The sequence below is a fragment of the Mus musculus genome, chromosome 12 (assembly GCF_000001635.26).
Source record: "Mus musculus strain C57BL/6J chromosome 12, GRCm38.p6 C57BL/6J".
In the NCBI taxonomy this organism is placed as follows: domain Eukaryota; kingdom Metazoa; phylum Chordata; class Mammalia; order Rodentia; family Muridae; genus Mus; species Mus musculus.
Window position 1 is genome coordinate 115,048,631 of NC_000078.6, and position 17,894 is coordinate 115,066,524.

The 17,894-nt window shown below is 37.0% G+C and overlaps 1 gene segment (V, D, J or C) and 1 further gene; both read right to left on the reverse strand.

Annotated features, from left to right (window-relative positions):
- Positions 1–17,894, reverse strand: part of Igh (immunoglobulin heavy chain complex) — a 2,751,187-nt gene that overhangs the window by 1,789,863 nt on the left and 943,430 nt on the right.
- Ighv1-49 (immunoglobulin heavy variable 1-49) lies at positions 6,593–6,886 on the reverse strand. The segment is given in 1 exon segment: positions 6,593–6,886. A coding segment is annotated over 1 exon segment (294 nt).

Genomic DNA, 17,894 nt, shown 5'->3' on the forward strand with positions numbered 1-17,894 from the left:
CTCAGCCTAGGACGTGTTGCTCCCTGATTGGCTGCAGCCCATTGGCCGAGTTGTCGTCTCCGGGAAGGCAGAGCACATGGAGTGGAGAACTACCCTTGGCACATGCGCAGATTATTTGTTTACCATTTAGAACACAGGATGTCAGCGCCATCTTGTAACAGCGAATGTGAGGGCGGCTCCCCACACCAAATAAAATTGGTTTTTGTTGTTTGTTTGCCTCTTGCCAAGTGGTTATCTCTGGTATTATCTGACTCCATGTCTCTGACTGGAGCCTTATCTTTCTGTGAGCCTATGATGCTGTGATTCTGGATGTATCAGAATACCTGGGGAATCAAGCTGCACCTGGGATGTGGGCTGTGTAGGTAGGGATCGACAGTCTAGGCTCTGTTCACAGAAGTGGTGGGAAACTGTATTCATTCTGGTCTCTGCCCAGGCAGGGAATCTGTGTTCAAGGGTCACAGGGTTCCCTGTACACTGGGCATTGGGGTGGGTTTTGGGGTCTCACTTGTGCTCCAGTATGTGTCAGAATACCTGGGAAGTCAAGCTGTAACTGGAGTGTGGGCTGTGGGGTTACAAATCCAGAGCCAAATCTTTGCTCCCAGCAGAGGAGGAAACCAGAAGGAGCAGAGGTCTCTGGATGGGCAGGAAATCTCTACAAACATTATCTTTACACAGTGCACAAAAAGCTCACCCCAACTCAGGAGTATGTGAAACAAGTTTACTAATTGAACGCTCCTTTTTTCTGCATCTTACATTCAAGGATTTTCAGATGTGCATGGAGTAGTTCTGGATCTCAGTTTGAACGTCTGAGTACAAGTGTTTAAAGTTTTTTTTTATGTATTCCCTAAATTTGTTCAAACAATGTTATATAAATATAGTTGTTCAGCATTTTGCCAATGAGGTCTTAAAAACTAGATAATATTGTGAAAAAATTGGAGCATCTCACTCAAAAATTTAACTGAGTGGCTTTTTCCCTTACTTTTTATTCTTTAATCTTTTTATTTTTACATTCCAGTCTCTATCCCCCCTACCAGTCCACCCTCCAAACATTCCCCATCCCATTGCTCATCCCCTGTCTCCAGGAGGATGTGGCCATATCACCACACCCAGACCCCATCCACACTCTCACCCTAACAGAACTCCCTACTCCCTTGCACCACAAGTCTCTTAGGTGTATCTTCTTTCACTAGGGCCAGACCAGGTAGTCTTCTGCTGTGTATGTGTAAGGGGCCTCATATAGGATAGTGTATGCAGGTAGTTCAGTGTCCAAGATATCTCAGGGGTCTAGATAAGTTGAGTATCTTGTCTTCCTAAGGGGTCATCCTCCTCCTCCTCTTCTCTCAGGTTTTCCTTAATTCAACCACAGGGCTCACCAATTTCTGTCCATTGGTTGTGTGTAACTATCTGCATCTGACTATTTAAGGTGCTTATTGAGCCTCTCAGAGGACAGCCATGCTACTCTTCTGTCTGTAAGCACACCATAGCATCAGCAATAGTATCAGGCCTTGGAGCCTCCCCTTGAGCTTCATCTCAGTTTGGGCCAGTCACTGAATTTCCTTTCCCTCAGGTTCTTCTCCATTCTTGATCATGCAGTTCTTTTAGACAGGAGGAAGTCTGCGACACAATTTTTTCCTGTGGGATAGCAAGTCAATCCCTCTACTTGATGCCCTATCTTTCTACTGGAGAATGACTCCATAAGGTCCCTCTCCCCACTCTTGGGCATTTCACCTAAGGTCCCTCCCTATAGTGTTCAAAATTCCAGACCTCAGAAATACTCATGATTAGAGTTTATTTAGTGTATTTCAAGTCAGTGAGTGATGTAGGCATAACTAGCTTTCCCTTTTTATCACAGTGACATGTGAAAGAAAAAGTTCTGCAGTGGAAAAAATTGTTATTTAAAATGGTATCATCAATTAACCCTTCAGAAATTCTCAAGCTCTTGGACTTAAAATGATAGTGCTATTTTTTGTTTATGTGAGAAAACACGTTCAATGTCAATGGTATGAGAAATGGATTAAAGATATGCACCGGGTATAGCTCTAAACTGATATACATTTACATGACATAGAAAATCTGCTATTATAGGCGAGATCTAATCTCATGAGATGTAAATATAACCCAGCCATTAGTATTTGAGTTTGAAAGGAGGGAAAGAAAGGGAATCCCTAACAAGTAATCATTATCAATCTCAGAATTCTCCATAATAACCTGAAATTCTATATACAACATTGGTGTTGATTCTTAATCAGATAATGAATTATTCTGCGAGTCAATCTGAAAATTAGGATGAATATGGGACATAAACCTTGAACATCAAACAAGATTGAACGACAGAACAATGATTAAACTAATACTACATAAGGCCCAGAGCATTGTGAACAGATAAAATGGCCTTGGAATCCAGGAAGTTGTAGTAAACTGCATAAATGCATGTGCAAACGGTAGGTATATGGTGTTGGTCTGAGGATTCTGAACCACTACAAATATAGGCTTTAATTAGTTACTTTCTTCTTATGTCTTATCCCAAGTCACAAAAATCACACAATGCTTGATATTACAAATTTGATTTCAAACCTTTATTAGGCACAAAAGATGAATGATGAAAACCAGAATTTAATGAAATCCAGATGAAGAAAATTTTTAGCTTCTCATTCTCCTCTTTCCTTGAACTGAGGGCTGCACATGGCACTGGAGGACACCTTGGAACCAGGTCATCAACACTTGACCAGAAGGCCTCATCTGCTCAGCGGTGTGGATGGAACACCAAGGCCTGTGCTCCCAATTCATGATCATATTTTCCATCTGAAAAAAAAATCTCTGACAGAGGAAGAACTTACAGATAGATTTACTTATGCTGTTGATAGTGATGCTGATGACTAGGTGTTTAACACCTCATGTTTGAAACTCTGTAGATTTCTTTTAAATGGATATGCAAGTGATGTTTGACCTTTCAAAAAGGTTCATATGTCATGAATGATATATATATATATATATATATATATATATATAATGAATGATATATATGTACATATATATATACAAATATATACATATATATGTATATGTGTGTGTGTGTGTAATATTAATTAACAATAGATATCTTCTTGTAATGGTTTTATTTATATAACTGTGCTCCAATGTGTCTATAAAAGTGTGAACTCCTCTCTGAAATGGAGGACTGTTCACCTTGCTCCAGATCCTCACCAGCATTAGCTATCACTTGTGATTTTGATCTTAGCCATTCTGATGGAACCCCAAACTCATTTTGATTTGCATTTCACTGTTGGCTAAGGAAGGTGAACATTCCTTTAAGTGCCTCTCTCCATTAGTGATTCCTTTTTTGAGAATTCTGTTTAGACCTAAAACCTATTTTAAAATTAGATTGTTCTGTTGACGTCTAGATTCTTGAGTACTTGTCTGGATATCAGACTTCTCTCAGATATGGAGTTGGTAAAAAAATCCTTTCCCATTATGTAGGCTCCTTTTTTGTCCTAATGATGATGTTCCTTTCCTTACAAAATATTCTCAGTTTTCATTAAGTTTCATATATTCATGGTGCTATTAGTATCTATGCAATTGCTGTTCTGTTCAGGATGATATGTCCTGTGCCAATGAGTTCTAATTTATTCTCCAGATTCTCTTATTAAGAGATATCTGCTTTCATATTAAGTTTTTTGATACAGTTATCTTGAGGATTGTTCATAGGAACAATTATGGATATATTTGCACATGAAGACATGTAGTTAGACCAGCATGCTTATTTTTATTCATTGTGAATTTGTTGCTTCATTATAAAAAACAAAGTGTGCATAAATGTGTGGAATTAAAACTGGAATTTGATTCAATTCTGCATATAAACCTTTCATATTTTAGTTGAGTATCCTTCTGGTTTTATTACTATAACTCTGTATTATACTCTGAAATAATGGAAGCTGATATCTCTAGATGTTCCTTTATTACACATAATATTTTTGGCTGTCCAGGATTTTATTTGTTTTCTATATGACATTGACTGTTGTCATTTCAAGATCTGTAAAATTTTGATGAATATGGCAATGATTCTATATGTTGCTTTAAGGAGAAGGGCAATTTTTATTATGTTACCAATTCAACAGAAGGTCAGATACCTCTAACTTTTGATGTCTTCTAATTTTTATTCAATGAAATGAAGTTCTGGTCATACAGGTGTTTCACTAGCGTGTCTTAAATTTCCAATTGAGGAGTGTATTCAACTATGAGGTGAACAGTCTTCCTGGTGACTGAGAGGACATTCAAATTTTATCATTTATATTTCTGTAGCATTTCCAGGGTAGTGACATAGATTTTAGGAAATAGCACCAGTAACTTGCTTCAGATTTTGTGTCCTTTAATACAAGGATTAATGAACAGAGGAGATGGCTTTCAGGCTTTCAAAGGGGTTAAAGGACAAAAAAACCACTCTGTAGACTAAGTAAACATCCCGCTCTAAACCTGATCCTCAAGTTCTTCACAACTAATTTATTTATATGTTTTGCTTTCAATGACACATGACGACAAATATTTATAAATATTATTGATGATATTGACATTAACATTGTAGAGGAAATGAGAGCCTTGATCTCACAGAGAAGTACTAAAAACCCCGGAATTTTAGTCTTGCAGAGATGTCTTCTCAAGTAAGGAGATAAAATCAAATAACTCCTCTCGATCCAGAAAACTGAAAGTGGAGGTTCTTAACAAACTGTTGATCCTTTTGCTGTCTGTATGGACAGAACATATACTAATTCCTCAGAATGATTATCTCACAGTCTTCATCATTACTTTACCATTCATCCTTCAGGTAGTTGTCACATGTACTTTATGGCCTGCTGACCTGTACGCTGTTGAATAGAGGTCATACTAGAACTAGTCTTTAGCAAAAGAACCTACCCTTATGGTCACAAGAACTTCATGAATTTTTTTCTATATGGTCATACCTTAAGGTTCATTGAGTAAATGAATTTGGAATGGCTAGGGAAATTATTGTTGCCTGGAGACTGTTTTCCAAATTCTTTTTTGTTAAAAAGTAGCATAAACAAACTGCCTGTGATTAGACTCCCTGAAGTCTGATCCAGGTAGACAAAGTCAATCTGAACCACATGTTCATTCTCATCTATGTACATTGTTTCTTTCCCTCTATTACATGTGCAGGGACACCTGCAAGTGATTAAATGTATCCTAATAAAAATTATTCTGTGTACTTAGAGATTAATGATAGAAAAATTCATTACTGAAAATACAGAAAGAGAGAGAGAGAGAGAGAAAGAGAGAGAGAGAGATTAAGATGGACTAAAATCCAAACATGTTACTTATGTATTTCACTACCCCTTAACATTACTCATTTTACCTATTCCTCATCATTAAATCCTTTAATTCATGGCTTCTGGATATCCTTTGAACAATTTAAATAAAGGCATAAGACTTAGAGACTGGGCAATTGAGCATGTAAAAGATTTATACAGGAAATATAATATCAGAATGCTATATTTATTGATATTTTACATTTTTTTCTATTTTTATTAAAGATAGATTTTTTTCAAGCAATATATTCTGATTAATGATTTCAATTCTGCAACACCTTCCTGATCTTCTCCCAGCACAACTCTGTTCTTTATCTAATTAGATAACAAACAGAATCTAAAAGTAATAAAATGGAAAAGCAAACAAATGGAATAGGACAAAATAAAGAAACAGAAGAAAGGTCACCAAAAACAAAGAACAAGAAACACATGTGAATGCAGAGATACGTGTTCACAAATACTCTATATAACAAAGTTGAGGGACAGGTATGAAATGGACTACAACAGTTACTAATGTATCAGTATAAGTCCACATTCTAAAATGCTAGTGACTGTAGGGATGATTACTGAGTCTTGAAAGGAAGAGAATATTAAGCAAACAGTTATGTATAATCTGAAAACTTACATGAATTAACAGGTACATACACTGTGTTTTTAAATGAGTTTCATGAAAAATGGTTTAGTAATATTTTGACCAACTTACAGGAATTATTTTTATTTGACTTTACATTGTGATGTAGTTATTTCTCATATTCTACGAGACTGGAACTTCTCCTGGAATGCACAGCCAGATTTGACAACACACCTGAAGTTACTTTGTACTTAAGACTATGAAAGGAGTGTTTGTTTGCCCAGATGTTAGTTACGTAGGTCTTATATGTCTAATTCACATTGTACATTATTCCCAACAATTTCAAAACATTTTCTGGTCTCCTGGAATCCAGTGATGTTTTTATCATGCATCACCATACGTTTCCTTTTTGATTGTTGGTGGAGTAAAAGACATGTCAGTGGAGGTGGTCACTGGTGAAGAGATTGCCAGGGTACAGTGTGGTGTACCATTAACCTAATTCAGCTTCACTTAATTCCTAGATGTCCTTTTCAGAAAGATGACAGAGGCACTCTAGGACTATGGGGAGAAGTTCGAAAATGGACACTCAAAATAACTATTTCTGAATAATTGTAAGCTTAGTCTTTCTGTAATCTCAGTGGGAATGCAGCTTGATGCTCCCGCAGAGTTTCTGACACACTCAGGATGTGGTTATAACACTGTGTCTTGCACAGTAATAGACCGCAGAGTCCTCAGATGTGAGGCTGCTGAGTTCCATGTAGGCTGTGCTCGAGGATGTGTTTGCAGTCAATGTGGCCTTGCCCTTGAAGTTTTCACTGTACTCAGTAGCATCACTGTACATAGTAAAAGATCCTATCCATTCCAGGCCATGTCCAGGTCTTTGCTTCACCCAGTGCATAGCACTGGCCATGAAGGCAAAGTAAGAATCCTTGCAGGACAACTTCACTGAGGACCCAGGTCTCACCAACTCAGCTCCAGACTGCTGCAGCTCACGCTGTGAGTGGACTCCTGTGGAGAGAAAGGCAGAGTGTATATCAGTGACATCCCAGGCCATTTATCTTCTTCAGATTTGGAACTGGCAAGCCTCTTACCTGCAGTTCCTGACAGGAGGAAGAGAAAGACCCAGATCCATTCCATGGTTAGAGTCAGTGTGTTCAGGGACTGTGGAGAGGACACTGATCATGGGTTGTTTTCAGTGTGTGGACATCCCTGAATTTACTGCCATAGACTCAGGTGATTTGCATATTAATGAGCAAAGGACTTCTAACATAAGAACCTAGTCCATCTAGAGAAGAATTGGAGGGGAAGGAATGAAAAGACACATGGGTCAGGCAGCAGAATGCTCAAGTCCAAATCCAATTCCTCTCTGAGGAAATGCATCCAATACACTTTCTATGAGGCCTGGACTGCTGGTATAGTTGTAACTACAAGGAAGACTATCTCAATCTATATGTGGCCTAAGTCTGTTGCTCCACTCTGGGATATGCTAACATGTTGATTTACAGATAATACTTTGTGAAGATGAAGATGAAAGAGAAGATGATGATGATGATGATGAAGATATTGATGATAATTATGGAAAATTCCCAAAACCAGCTAACTTTTATAGTTTTAGAGTCTTCTTTCTAATATATGCAATTAATATTTGCCTTTCTAACAGGTTGTATGCTTTAAAACTCAATAAAATGACTAAAAGTAAATGTGCTTTAAAACTATTTACCTATCAGTGATTATTGCAGTAGGATGATCAGTAAATTACAGGAATAAGCTATATGTGGGTCAAAAATTATTTTATCAGTAAGGCATAGTTACATATATATTGTAAATTACACAGGCACACACACACACACACACACACACAAACACACACACACATAAACACACACACACACACACACATATTTCTTGACCAGAAATAAATAAGAAACTTAAATTGCTTTTGGAAAAATGAATGTAAGTAGAGATAACTGTATTAATGATGACAATCTCAAAATCATAGACATTAAATGAGACTCTCATTAGCAGATCCTCCATATTTCATGTCATATATGACAATTTATGCAAATACATTATATTGCATCAATGAAATTCCCTAGTAATAAATGGAATAAAGGGAAATAGGATGGACAAGATGTGACAGGAAAAATATACACAGTATACAAAATAAACATATGAAAAATATGTACATATGTAAAGTTGATATTTCTATATTTTCATAAGGATTTTAATATATGAAATATGCTATAATATACAACCACTCTCAGGACTCTCACCACTATCTACCACTACTACAGTGCATCTCAAAAAGAAAATGACTTCCAAGCATAACAGACTCACTCACATGTGAATCTACAGAGACTGTGACAGGATGGATAGGAAATGCACACATTCAATCCACATGAAGACCCAGTGTTAAGAGAGGGACATGGCCACAGGCTCTCACCTTTTGACAAAATAGTTTCTAAAATTGACATTCATGTTTAAAGAAAACATTAGCTTTCTCCAGTGGATCATTTTTGGTCTTATTAACTGCACTTAATAATGGACTCATGACTAGCAGTCGCAGACCAACACAAAATGAACTCAACAGTGTTTTTGTAGATATTTATTCTTATTGTTATGTGCATTGATTGTCGTATTTGGCTTTTGAATATATTTCTTGATTACTGAGTTGCATTTTATGGGTTTGAGAGTGTGTATGTTTAATCTTTTTTACTTTTAATAACCCGTTTTTATTTGTTCCCTTCTTTCTATAGAAAAAAATGAAAGGGTAAATAGTTAGGTGAGTGGTGAAGTTTCTCTCAGAAGTTTTTAGTGTTCAGAATACATTGTATAAATTTTATATTTTCTTACTATTATTTCTTTACTTTCTAGTAATTGTCCCTTTACCAGTACACCCTCCCATAATTTCTCATCCTATTCCTCCTCCCCCATATCTTCAACAAGGTTCTCCAACACCCCCAGACCTTCCCACTCCCTGGAAATTCAAGTGTCTTAAGGGTTAGGTACATCTTCTCCCATTGAGACCAGAACAGGCAGTCCTCTACCAAATATATGCCAAAAGACTCAGATCAGCTCCTGTAAGCTGCCTGGACAGTCGCTCAGTTTCTGAGAGATCTCAGGAGCTATATATATTTAATATATATTAATATATATAATATAATAATATATTAATATTAATTATTAACATTAATATATTTAATATATATTAAAATATATAATATATATAATATATATTAAAAAACAAGAAAATACAAATCTTTGAAAGGTTTACCACAGAATCTTCACAGTGAGCATAAAAACATTACAGGTAAATCACAATATGTACATGTAAGTTAAAAAAGAATACAGCAGGGTTAGAGAGATGGCTCAGTGGTTAAGAGTACTGACTGCTCTTCCAGAGGACCAAGGTTCAGTTCACAACAACCACAACCATCTGTAATGGGATCTGATGCACTAATCTGATGTGTGTCTAAAGACAGCTACAATGTACTTGTACAAGTAAAAGTAAATAAATAATATTTTTAAAAAGAAAGGAAATCACAGAGAATAAAGAGTCTCTCTCCACATCCACCACATTATCTCTCTGCTGGGGATTCTTGAACCCATTGTGCCCCGTGCTGGTCATGAGCTCACCTGTAGGTAGATTTCCCATCACTTACACTGAAGTTGCCTAGTCTGACTTCACCAGAAACATATCCCTGAAATTATTGTGCTTGTAGGGCTCAGATGCAGAGAGAAATGGCTCTTGTTTAAAAAGAGATGATGACTGATTCTCAGCATATGATTTGAAGTTGTATCTACTTTATCATCCATTACACTTTTAAAGTCATCTGCTTTCCTAGTGGCAGTAGGAACAAGCTCTAACAGTTGTCATTCCTAATAATGTGTAAACAGGAGAGATCATCTACATGTGGAGGGGCTTGTGTCCACTGCCTCATGTGACTGATGTCCACAACTCTCCATAAGGGGGTCTGTGGCTATGTGACAGGGACCTGGTGTTAGGAACAGACAAAGTTCCAACTGTTCTTTCTGGGTCCCCTGGACTTAAAGCCTAACTCAACTTTAGAGGCTTCCTCTCATGGTCCACCGCCACACAGAGAGAAATCCTCATGCAGTCCAAAAATTTATGTAATCATGAAGTTGGGAAATACAACCAAGAAGGAATCCCGAATTGTTAGAAATCACCATGAGAGTTCTATTTCTTTGATATCAATTATTTTAGGCCTGCAATATAGGCTTACATTTTTCTTCTTTATTGGTTATTTTATTTATTTACATTTCAAATGCTATTCCCCTTTGAAATTTCCCCTCTGTAAACCATCTCTATTCCATCCCCCCTTTCCCCTGCTTCTATAAGGGAACTCCTTCACCCATCCAGCAACACACCCACTCCTACCTCACTGTCCTAGTCTTCCCCTACTTTGGAGCATTGAGTCTCCACAGAACCAAGGGCCTCTCCTCCCATTGATGCCAAAAAAATCAATCTTCTGCTGTATATGCACCTGCAGCCATGAATCCCTCCATGTGTAATCTTTGGTTGGTAGTTTAGTCTCTGGGAGCTCTGGGGAGTATGGTTGATTGATAATGTTCTTCTTCCTATGCAGTTGCAAGTGTTTCTGCTTCATTAGTCCTTCCTCTGTCTCCACCATTGTGGTCCCCATTCTCAGTCCAGTGGTTGGCTGTGAGCATCAACATCTCACAGAGCCTTCCAGGATTCTGGCAGCAAGCACATCTTGTCATCAGCAATAGAGTCTGAGTTTGGTGTCTACAGATAGGATGGATCAATGGGGGGTGTGGGTTGGGCAGTCTCTGGATGGAATTTGCTTCAGGCTCTGCTCTATGCTTTCACCTGCATTTCCATTTTCTTTAGGCATGAAAATTTCTGTTTGATGTATTGGATTAAATTCATAATTATAGGAACTGATAAGATGTAGCAAAATGAAGGAGTAGACTAATTAAAATTACCATATTTGGCTGTTTAAGTGTGATTTTTCATAAGTAAACACTTGCTTAATAACTTAAATATTACTACAGGTCAAGAAAAGCATTTGATGCCCACAATAGAAAAGCACATTTGTGAATAAGTAAAATATATTTTCTCCAAATAATTTTTGAAGATTAACTGATAGTATTAAATTTAATAGCAATTATAATAATAACCAAGAGCAAATAACTAATATGTGAAGATGTGTGGATGATAGTTTGCTTCAACTATGCACTTGGAAGATTCTCTTAGACTGCTTCAAAACAACTACTCAAATTGAAGTTTCACATAACTGAATCTGGCCACTTGTTTGATGATCTGTAGCTTCTACAGGCAGAAATATTGTCCTGTGCAGCTATGAAGTAATGTTTGGATATCATTTAGATATCAGATGCCACATTGGCATCCCTGTTAGCTCTTGCTGCCACACATTATATTGATCTGTGAAAATGATCACTGTGAGGTTGATCAGAAAAATGGGATCTGAGTTCTGGCACCTGGAACCCATGTCAACAGGTCATGTACTGGGTTTGAGAAATGGCACAGTAGTTAAGAGTAAACACTGTTCTTCCAGAAGATCTGGATTTAGTTCTAAACAACCACATCAGATGGTGTACAACCAAATGCCTGTGACTCCAAATTTGAAGGATACACTGCCATCTTCTGGTATCCAAGAGTACCTGCACAAATGTTTCATTCAATTACCCAGAAAACTACACAAATACACAAAAATGAAAAGTAAAACAAACAAAAACATATTTAAAAAACTTCTGAGTTCCCCAATAATAACATAAAAGCCAAATGCCCCAGAATCTGTCTGCTGTCTTAGACTCAGAAACAGAGGAGCATTATGGTTCCTGAAGCTTTCTCCTCAGGAGAAACTGATCAAATTCAAAAATTGATCTCTAGTCAAATTGATGAGCTACAAGCTTAGTGAGAAAATATTACTTAAAATATATAGGGGAGAGCAATAAAAGTGATATCTCACATCTACCACTTGTTACCACATATACATACAAAACTTGCATACCCAAAAAATTAAAATAAAAAATGGACTGTCTCATTCTATAATACATGTCTACTCGCTCCCTTAAAATTTGTCATAATGTCTTTAAATTTAATCCAGTTTCTGCCTGTCTCTAGTTCCATAATAATGGCCATATATTTTATAGTGTAATAATTTTAGAATTCCATTTTTATGACTTGCTTTATTACAGATATTTGTTGCCGTGGAGAAAAAAAAGCTTCCAATTCTAGTGAACTAACATAGTTCCCTTTTACTCTCCACGGTTTTTTAGGTTTACTGGTTTCCAGTCACTAATTGTTGCACTGCATTTCTCATGTAGTTACAATATGCTATAAACTTAGGTATGGATTCTATAAAGTCTTTCTGTGCTGTGCATGTAAGATTTCCCATTTATATTGCTCTCCACTGGTTCTCGCTGTTGCCTAGGAGCTCAATTTCATTTTCTATTGCATTGAGTCTGTTTTCTTAGAGGAAACATTCCACACATTCACAAGGACAAGGTAGAAGCCAGAATTCTTATGACCTTGTAGATGATTCCTAAGAATGTTACTTCTGCTATGTTGGGTAAGCAACTCATTAAGCTAGTTGGTAGACAAATGGTAAGAACATGGGCATCTCAGAATAGAAAAATATGAATAATTTTAAAAACTTAAGATAAATGAAAATACAGGAAAAACATCAGTGCCCAGAAGTCCATGAGGGTGACTTGAGCTGAAACTCCTAGAGGTGGGGGATATGGGGCCTGAAGTGGCCACATCCTATAGGCAGGCAGGAGGATTGCCAGTGAAAGGATAAGGACACCAACCCAGCCAAATTTGACACAAAATTTGTTCAGCTTACAAGAAAAGCAGGGACAAATTTGGAATAGAGACTGAGGGAATAGCCAACCAGTGACTGGCACAACTTGAGAGTCATCACATGCACAAGAACTAATTCCTGAAACTATTAATGATACTTTTTATGATTGCAGACAGGAACCTATCAAAACTCTTCTCTGAGAGACTACACCCACCAGCTAATTGAAACAGATGCAGAGACCCACAGGCAATCATTGTATAGACATTGGGTATTTTTGTGGAAGAGTTGAGGTAAATATTGAGGAGAGCCACAAGAAGACCAAACAATTCAACTAATTTCGACCCCTTGGCATCTTCCATAGTTTGAACCACCAAAAAGCAAGCATGGCCTCTATCTCAGCTTCTGCATATATGTAGCAGAAATGCAGCTTGGTCATCATTTGGGTACCTCTACAACTGGAGCAGGGGCTCTACCTTACCCTGTCATGTTCAGGCTAATATAGAATTTATAGATCTGCTGATACATTATTTTTATCAAAAATGATAAATTCAAAAAATCTATGAGGAAGTTGTGATATGCAGCTAAGACTTAGAGTTTTCTTATTAGCATTGTTCCAGTGATCTGGAGTGGGTCATGATTTAGGGTGACGTGAGATACATGTTTGCAGAAAGCAGAGTAGAAAGAACAGGGATGAACTTGGTGTTTTATTTTGACATAGATATATTTGAACAGAGGTACCTACATGTGTAGACAGTGTAGATCCCAGAAGACACAGGTAATTAATTGAACATGTCAGTGCCAGTCACAGGATAACTCAATGAGAGTTAATGGTCAGAGAGTCCTCATAGGTGCCACAAAAGTATAAGGTATTGTAGTTTGTCTAGGTTACATAATAACTCCATAATAACCTCTTTTCTGAGAAAGAGTTTAAATACTGAATAGATGTTAAGCGCCAAATGAATGGGATGACTCCAAGAAACTTTCTTCCAGACATAAAAGGACTCATGCATATATGAACTACAGAGACTGAGACAGCATGCACAGGGTATGCACAGACTCAATCCAAATGAAGACCCAGTGTTGAAAGAAGAACACAGCCACGAGTTCTCAACTCTAAACAAGAAGTCTCTGAAATTGAACATCACAGGCAAAGGAAAAAATTGCTTTCTCCAATGGAGCATTATTGGGCTTATTAACCACAATTTATGGTAGACACATGTCCAGCAACAGAAGGTCAACACAAAATGAACTCAACAATATTGTTATACATATTTATTCTCATGTCAATTTGTAAACTGTTTTCAACTTGTCTTTTTCTATATATTATGTTTTCAAAGTGCAGTTTTATGAGTTTTCTTTTGTATTTGAGGGTGTGTGTGTGTTTGTTTGGTGTGTGTGTGTGTGTGTGTGTATGAGTGCATATGGGTATTTCTTATTAATTGAAATGTTTTTGATCCCTCTTTAATTTTTGTTACATTTTTTCCTTTGTCCGGAAAGAATAAAAGGCTGTGTTGTTGAGTTTATGAGGAAGGAGTTGTCATAAGTTTGGGGAAGGGATCAGTGATGTGAATAAATTGTTTGTATTTTTTCCAAAAATATACAAAAGAATATTAAAAGAAAATATAAATTCTTGAAGAGGTTAACAAGAAATCTTCACTGAGTTTGAACACAAAATCATTATATCTCAATCACAATAGGTACAAGTCAGTTAATAAACTCAAAAAAGGAAATCACAGATAATGCATAGTCCTTTCCACACCAATATCTGTATATTGGGATTTTTAGTCCCATTCCACACACTGCTTGTTCTCAACTCACTTTGAGGTAGATTTCATTTTTTAAGCAATTGATTTTTGAATTTATTTATTTATTCATTTAATGTATTTGAGGACACTTTCACCCTCTTCAGACTCACCAGAAGAGGAACCAGACCCCATTATAGATGTTTGTGAGCCACCATGTGGTTGCTAGGAATTGAACTCAGGACCTCTGGAAAAACAGTCAGTGATCTTAAACACTGAGCCATCTCTCCAGCTCGGCAGGTAGATTTCTTGTGGCTTAGCCTGAATTTGCCCAATCTTTCTAGAGCAGTAAGCTATTTTTGTAACACCAATGTTGACAGGGCTCAGCTGTATGGAGAAATTGTTCTTGTTTATTGATAGAAAGCCACTGATATCTTAGAGATTAAATTTAATTTGGTTCTACATTATCACTAATGATCTCTCAAAATCATCCTCTTTCCTGTAGGAAATTGATTCATCTCTGGAAGTTCCCATTTGTAATAAGGTGTAAACAGGGGAAATCAGGGTCTTTGTTGCATTCATGGGGCTGTAACTGGGCTAGAGCAGCTGGGGAAAGAAGGGCAACAGTGAGTCTTAAGAGAAGATGCATCACTCCATGCATCCATTGATGAATTTCTGGGAATCTCACATACAGAAGACAATAGAAAGAGAGGAACTACAGTGACACTCGTGAAAAATGAACAAATTCTTTTTAAAACATCACATTGAGAAGGAAATAGAAATCAAGCAAAGTATTGTGCAATTCAATCAGTTTACCATACTGCATTTCCATGCATTTAATGAGATGAGCATAGAGAGGGAATTTCACACATAAGATCCTAATTGGTGGAGAATATATGTGTTTAGAAAGCTTTATCTCTGTGTACCATTCTAACCCAGTGTTCTCTTATTTCTGGGTAGTGCATGTGTTAGTAAAGTGTTTCAGGATTTGATGTTTCCCTAATGAAGACAGATATGAAATATTGTCCCTGCAATGATAGAAACCCAGAGCACTGTGTAGGAATATGTAATCATGTGTATTTAAATATCTGAAGTAGAGCTACTCGTATTTAAACAGCAATGCATACTACATAAATAGAGATTATTCAAGAATATTCTGTTCTAACCTTGAGTTCACACATTGGATGCACCAAATATTGCAGGATAGAAAGAGTAGGACCAGTTGAATGCATGTTCTCTCTCCTTAACTGGTCAAAAACCATGTGATGTTCTATGAATTGTCAGTTCACAGGGCAGCATCCTCTGGATATCAATGACTTAACACTATAAAGGAACATGTATCCCTGTAATCCAGGGTGCTAAATGGTTTTACTTGGCATTTCAGAACCCCTGTTGTGCTGGGTAATCTCTATAATACTGTACATCATACTCCAGTATATGGGATACTGATGGCTCGCATAAGTTGAAATGCACAGAAGTGCGTGCCTATGTAGTGTGGGTTTACATAGACATCCTCCTCTTATAATGTAATCCATTAGCAAATATCCAAGCTTCATAATATTATAAATAGATAATATGAGCTTATTCCCCTAAATTAAACTAATATGAGGATAATATTACTTGCTGATCTGGTACAGTGTCTATGCAGGAGCTTTCCTTGAGTAAGTTGACATATTGATTTATACCAATTTTCTATTTTCCCCTTTCACAGTGAATGAATTTTCCCTTCTCCTGTGGTTGTGCCATATTTTTATTGATCACAAACCCCTAGAAGATCCTATTGGAAGTTTGTATACTTGATGGCTATGAATACCACCTAAGTAAGGGACTGGGCACCATTTCACAATCTAGGTCCCTTTAAGGATAAGATTGTGTCTGGAAAGTGGCTCATCTTCTCACTCTGATTCCTTCACAGAATAATACAACATGGTTTCCTCAGGGGTCAGACAGACATATAAAATGCAGGATTATCCATTTTAGAGATGTTTTAGAAAATCTCTGGAATCTTTACTCAGTAACCTAACTCTGACATCACTTATGGACAAATTCTGCTGCTGTGACAATGTCCTAAATCACCAGCAGGAATTACTGAGCAGTCCTCAACAAAGAACTGAGGATCACTGTCACTCCCGTTATCCCAAAGTCTGTAAAACTGGTCTTGTATCATTGTAGTTAGTGTTCTGTAATAGTCATGTGATTACAGGGCAGGATATTGGGAACAGTGCAGACTATGAAATTAGAAATAGTGATCAATGTATATAACTGCACATCCACCCCACCCCACCCCAAATCTCATGAGAGGACCTCGGATGATTAAAAATATTTGTTGAGAATACCCAGTTGGTGGTGGAAAATACTTTAAACCCTTGATTCAGGAAGTAGGGACAATTGGATCTGAGTTTGAAGCTAACCTTTTCTAAAGTGGTAGTTCCAGGACAAGCAGCTTTGTACAGAGAAACTATGTCTGGAAAAGCAAAGCAAAACAAAACAGTACTTTAAGAGCAACATTGGACATATACCAGGAATTAAATCTTGATTGTGTGATCAGATACTTCTGCTCCAAAGTTATTGACCCAATTATGGTAGATACATGTGCTCACATTGACATCAACATTGGTATAAGGATATAGTTTTATTATAACTACCCTTGCTCTGAATAAAAACACCAAGATGTATATTTATTAATTATAGATTTAAACCTTATCTTGCTCTTGTTCTCAACTAGCTCTATATAAGCAATATGACAGTTTTCTTCTCCCCAACTCCACCTAGATTCTCACTCCTTTGCTACCAACCTAACTTCATACCCTTCCTTTCACTCACTCTTTAACCAAACACAAACTAAAACAGAAAAGCAAGAATCAATTTCTGTCTCTTTGTCTCTCTCTGTTACTATCTACCCCATCTCTCTTATCACACACACTCAAATACACACACATACATACATATGTACATACATACATATATACATACATACATGCATACATTTACACAGACACAAACTCAAAAGAAGACAAAATTTGAACTCAAATACACATAAAAAACAGTAAGACAAAAAATAATGCCTAAATAAAGCTATATGTATAAACTCTCTATAAATATGCTCTTGTGTTGGTTTTGTTTGTCCACCTCCTGGCCATAGGGCCTACATTCTAGTGTGGTTGATACAGAAAGTGAGACTCCATTGAAGAAGTTAAATTGTCCATTGTAAATGAATACCAGTTACAAATAGATTCTTAGCTAGTGTTTGGAGCACATGGCCGTCTTCCCCCTCTCAGGCTCCCACTGGCTTGAACTAATCTGAGCCCTATGCTTGTTTCCATAGTTTCTGTGAGTCCATACGTGCATCAGCCCGATTGTTTCTGGATGAGCATGTTTCATTAGAGTCATCCATCATCTCTGACTATTCCAATCTTCCTTCCCAAAGTCCATTAGTCCTGGGAGGAAGGTT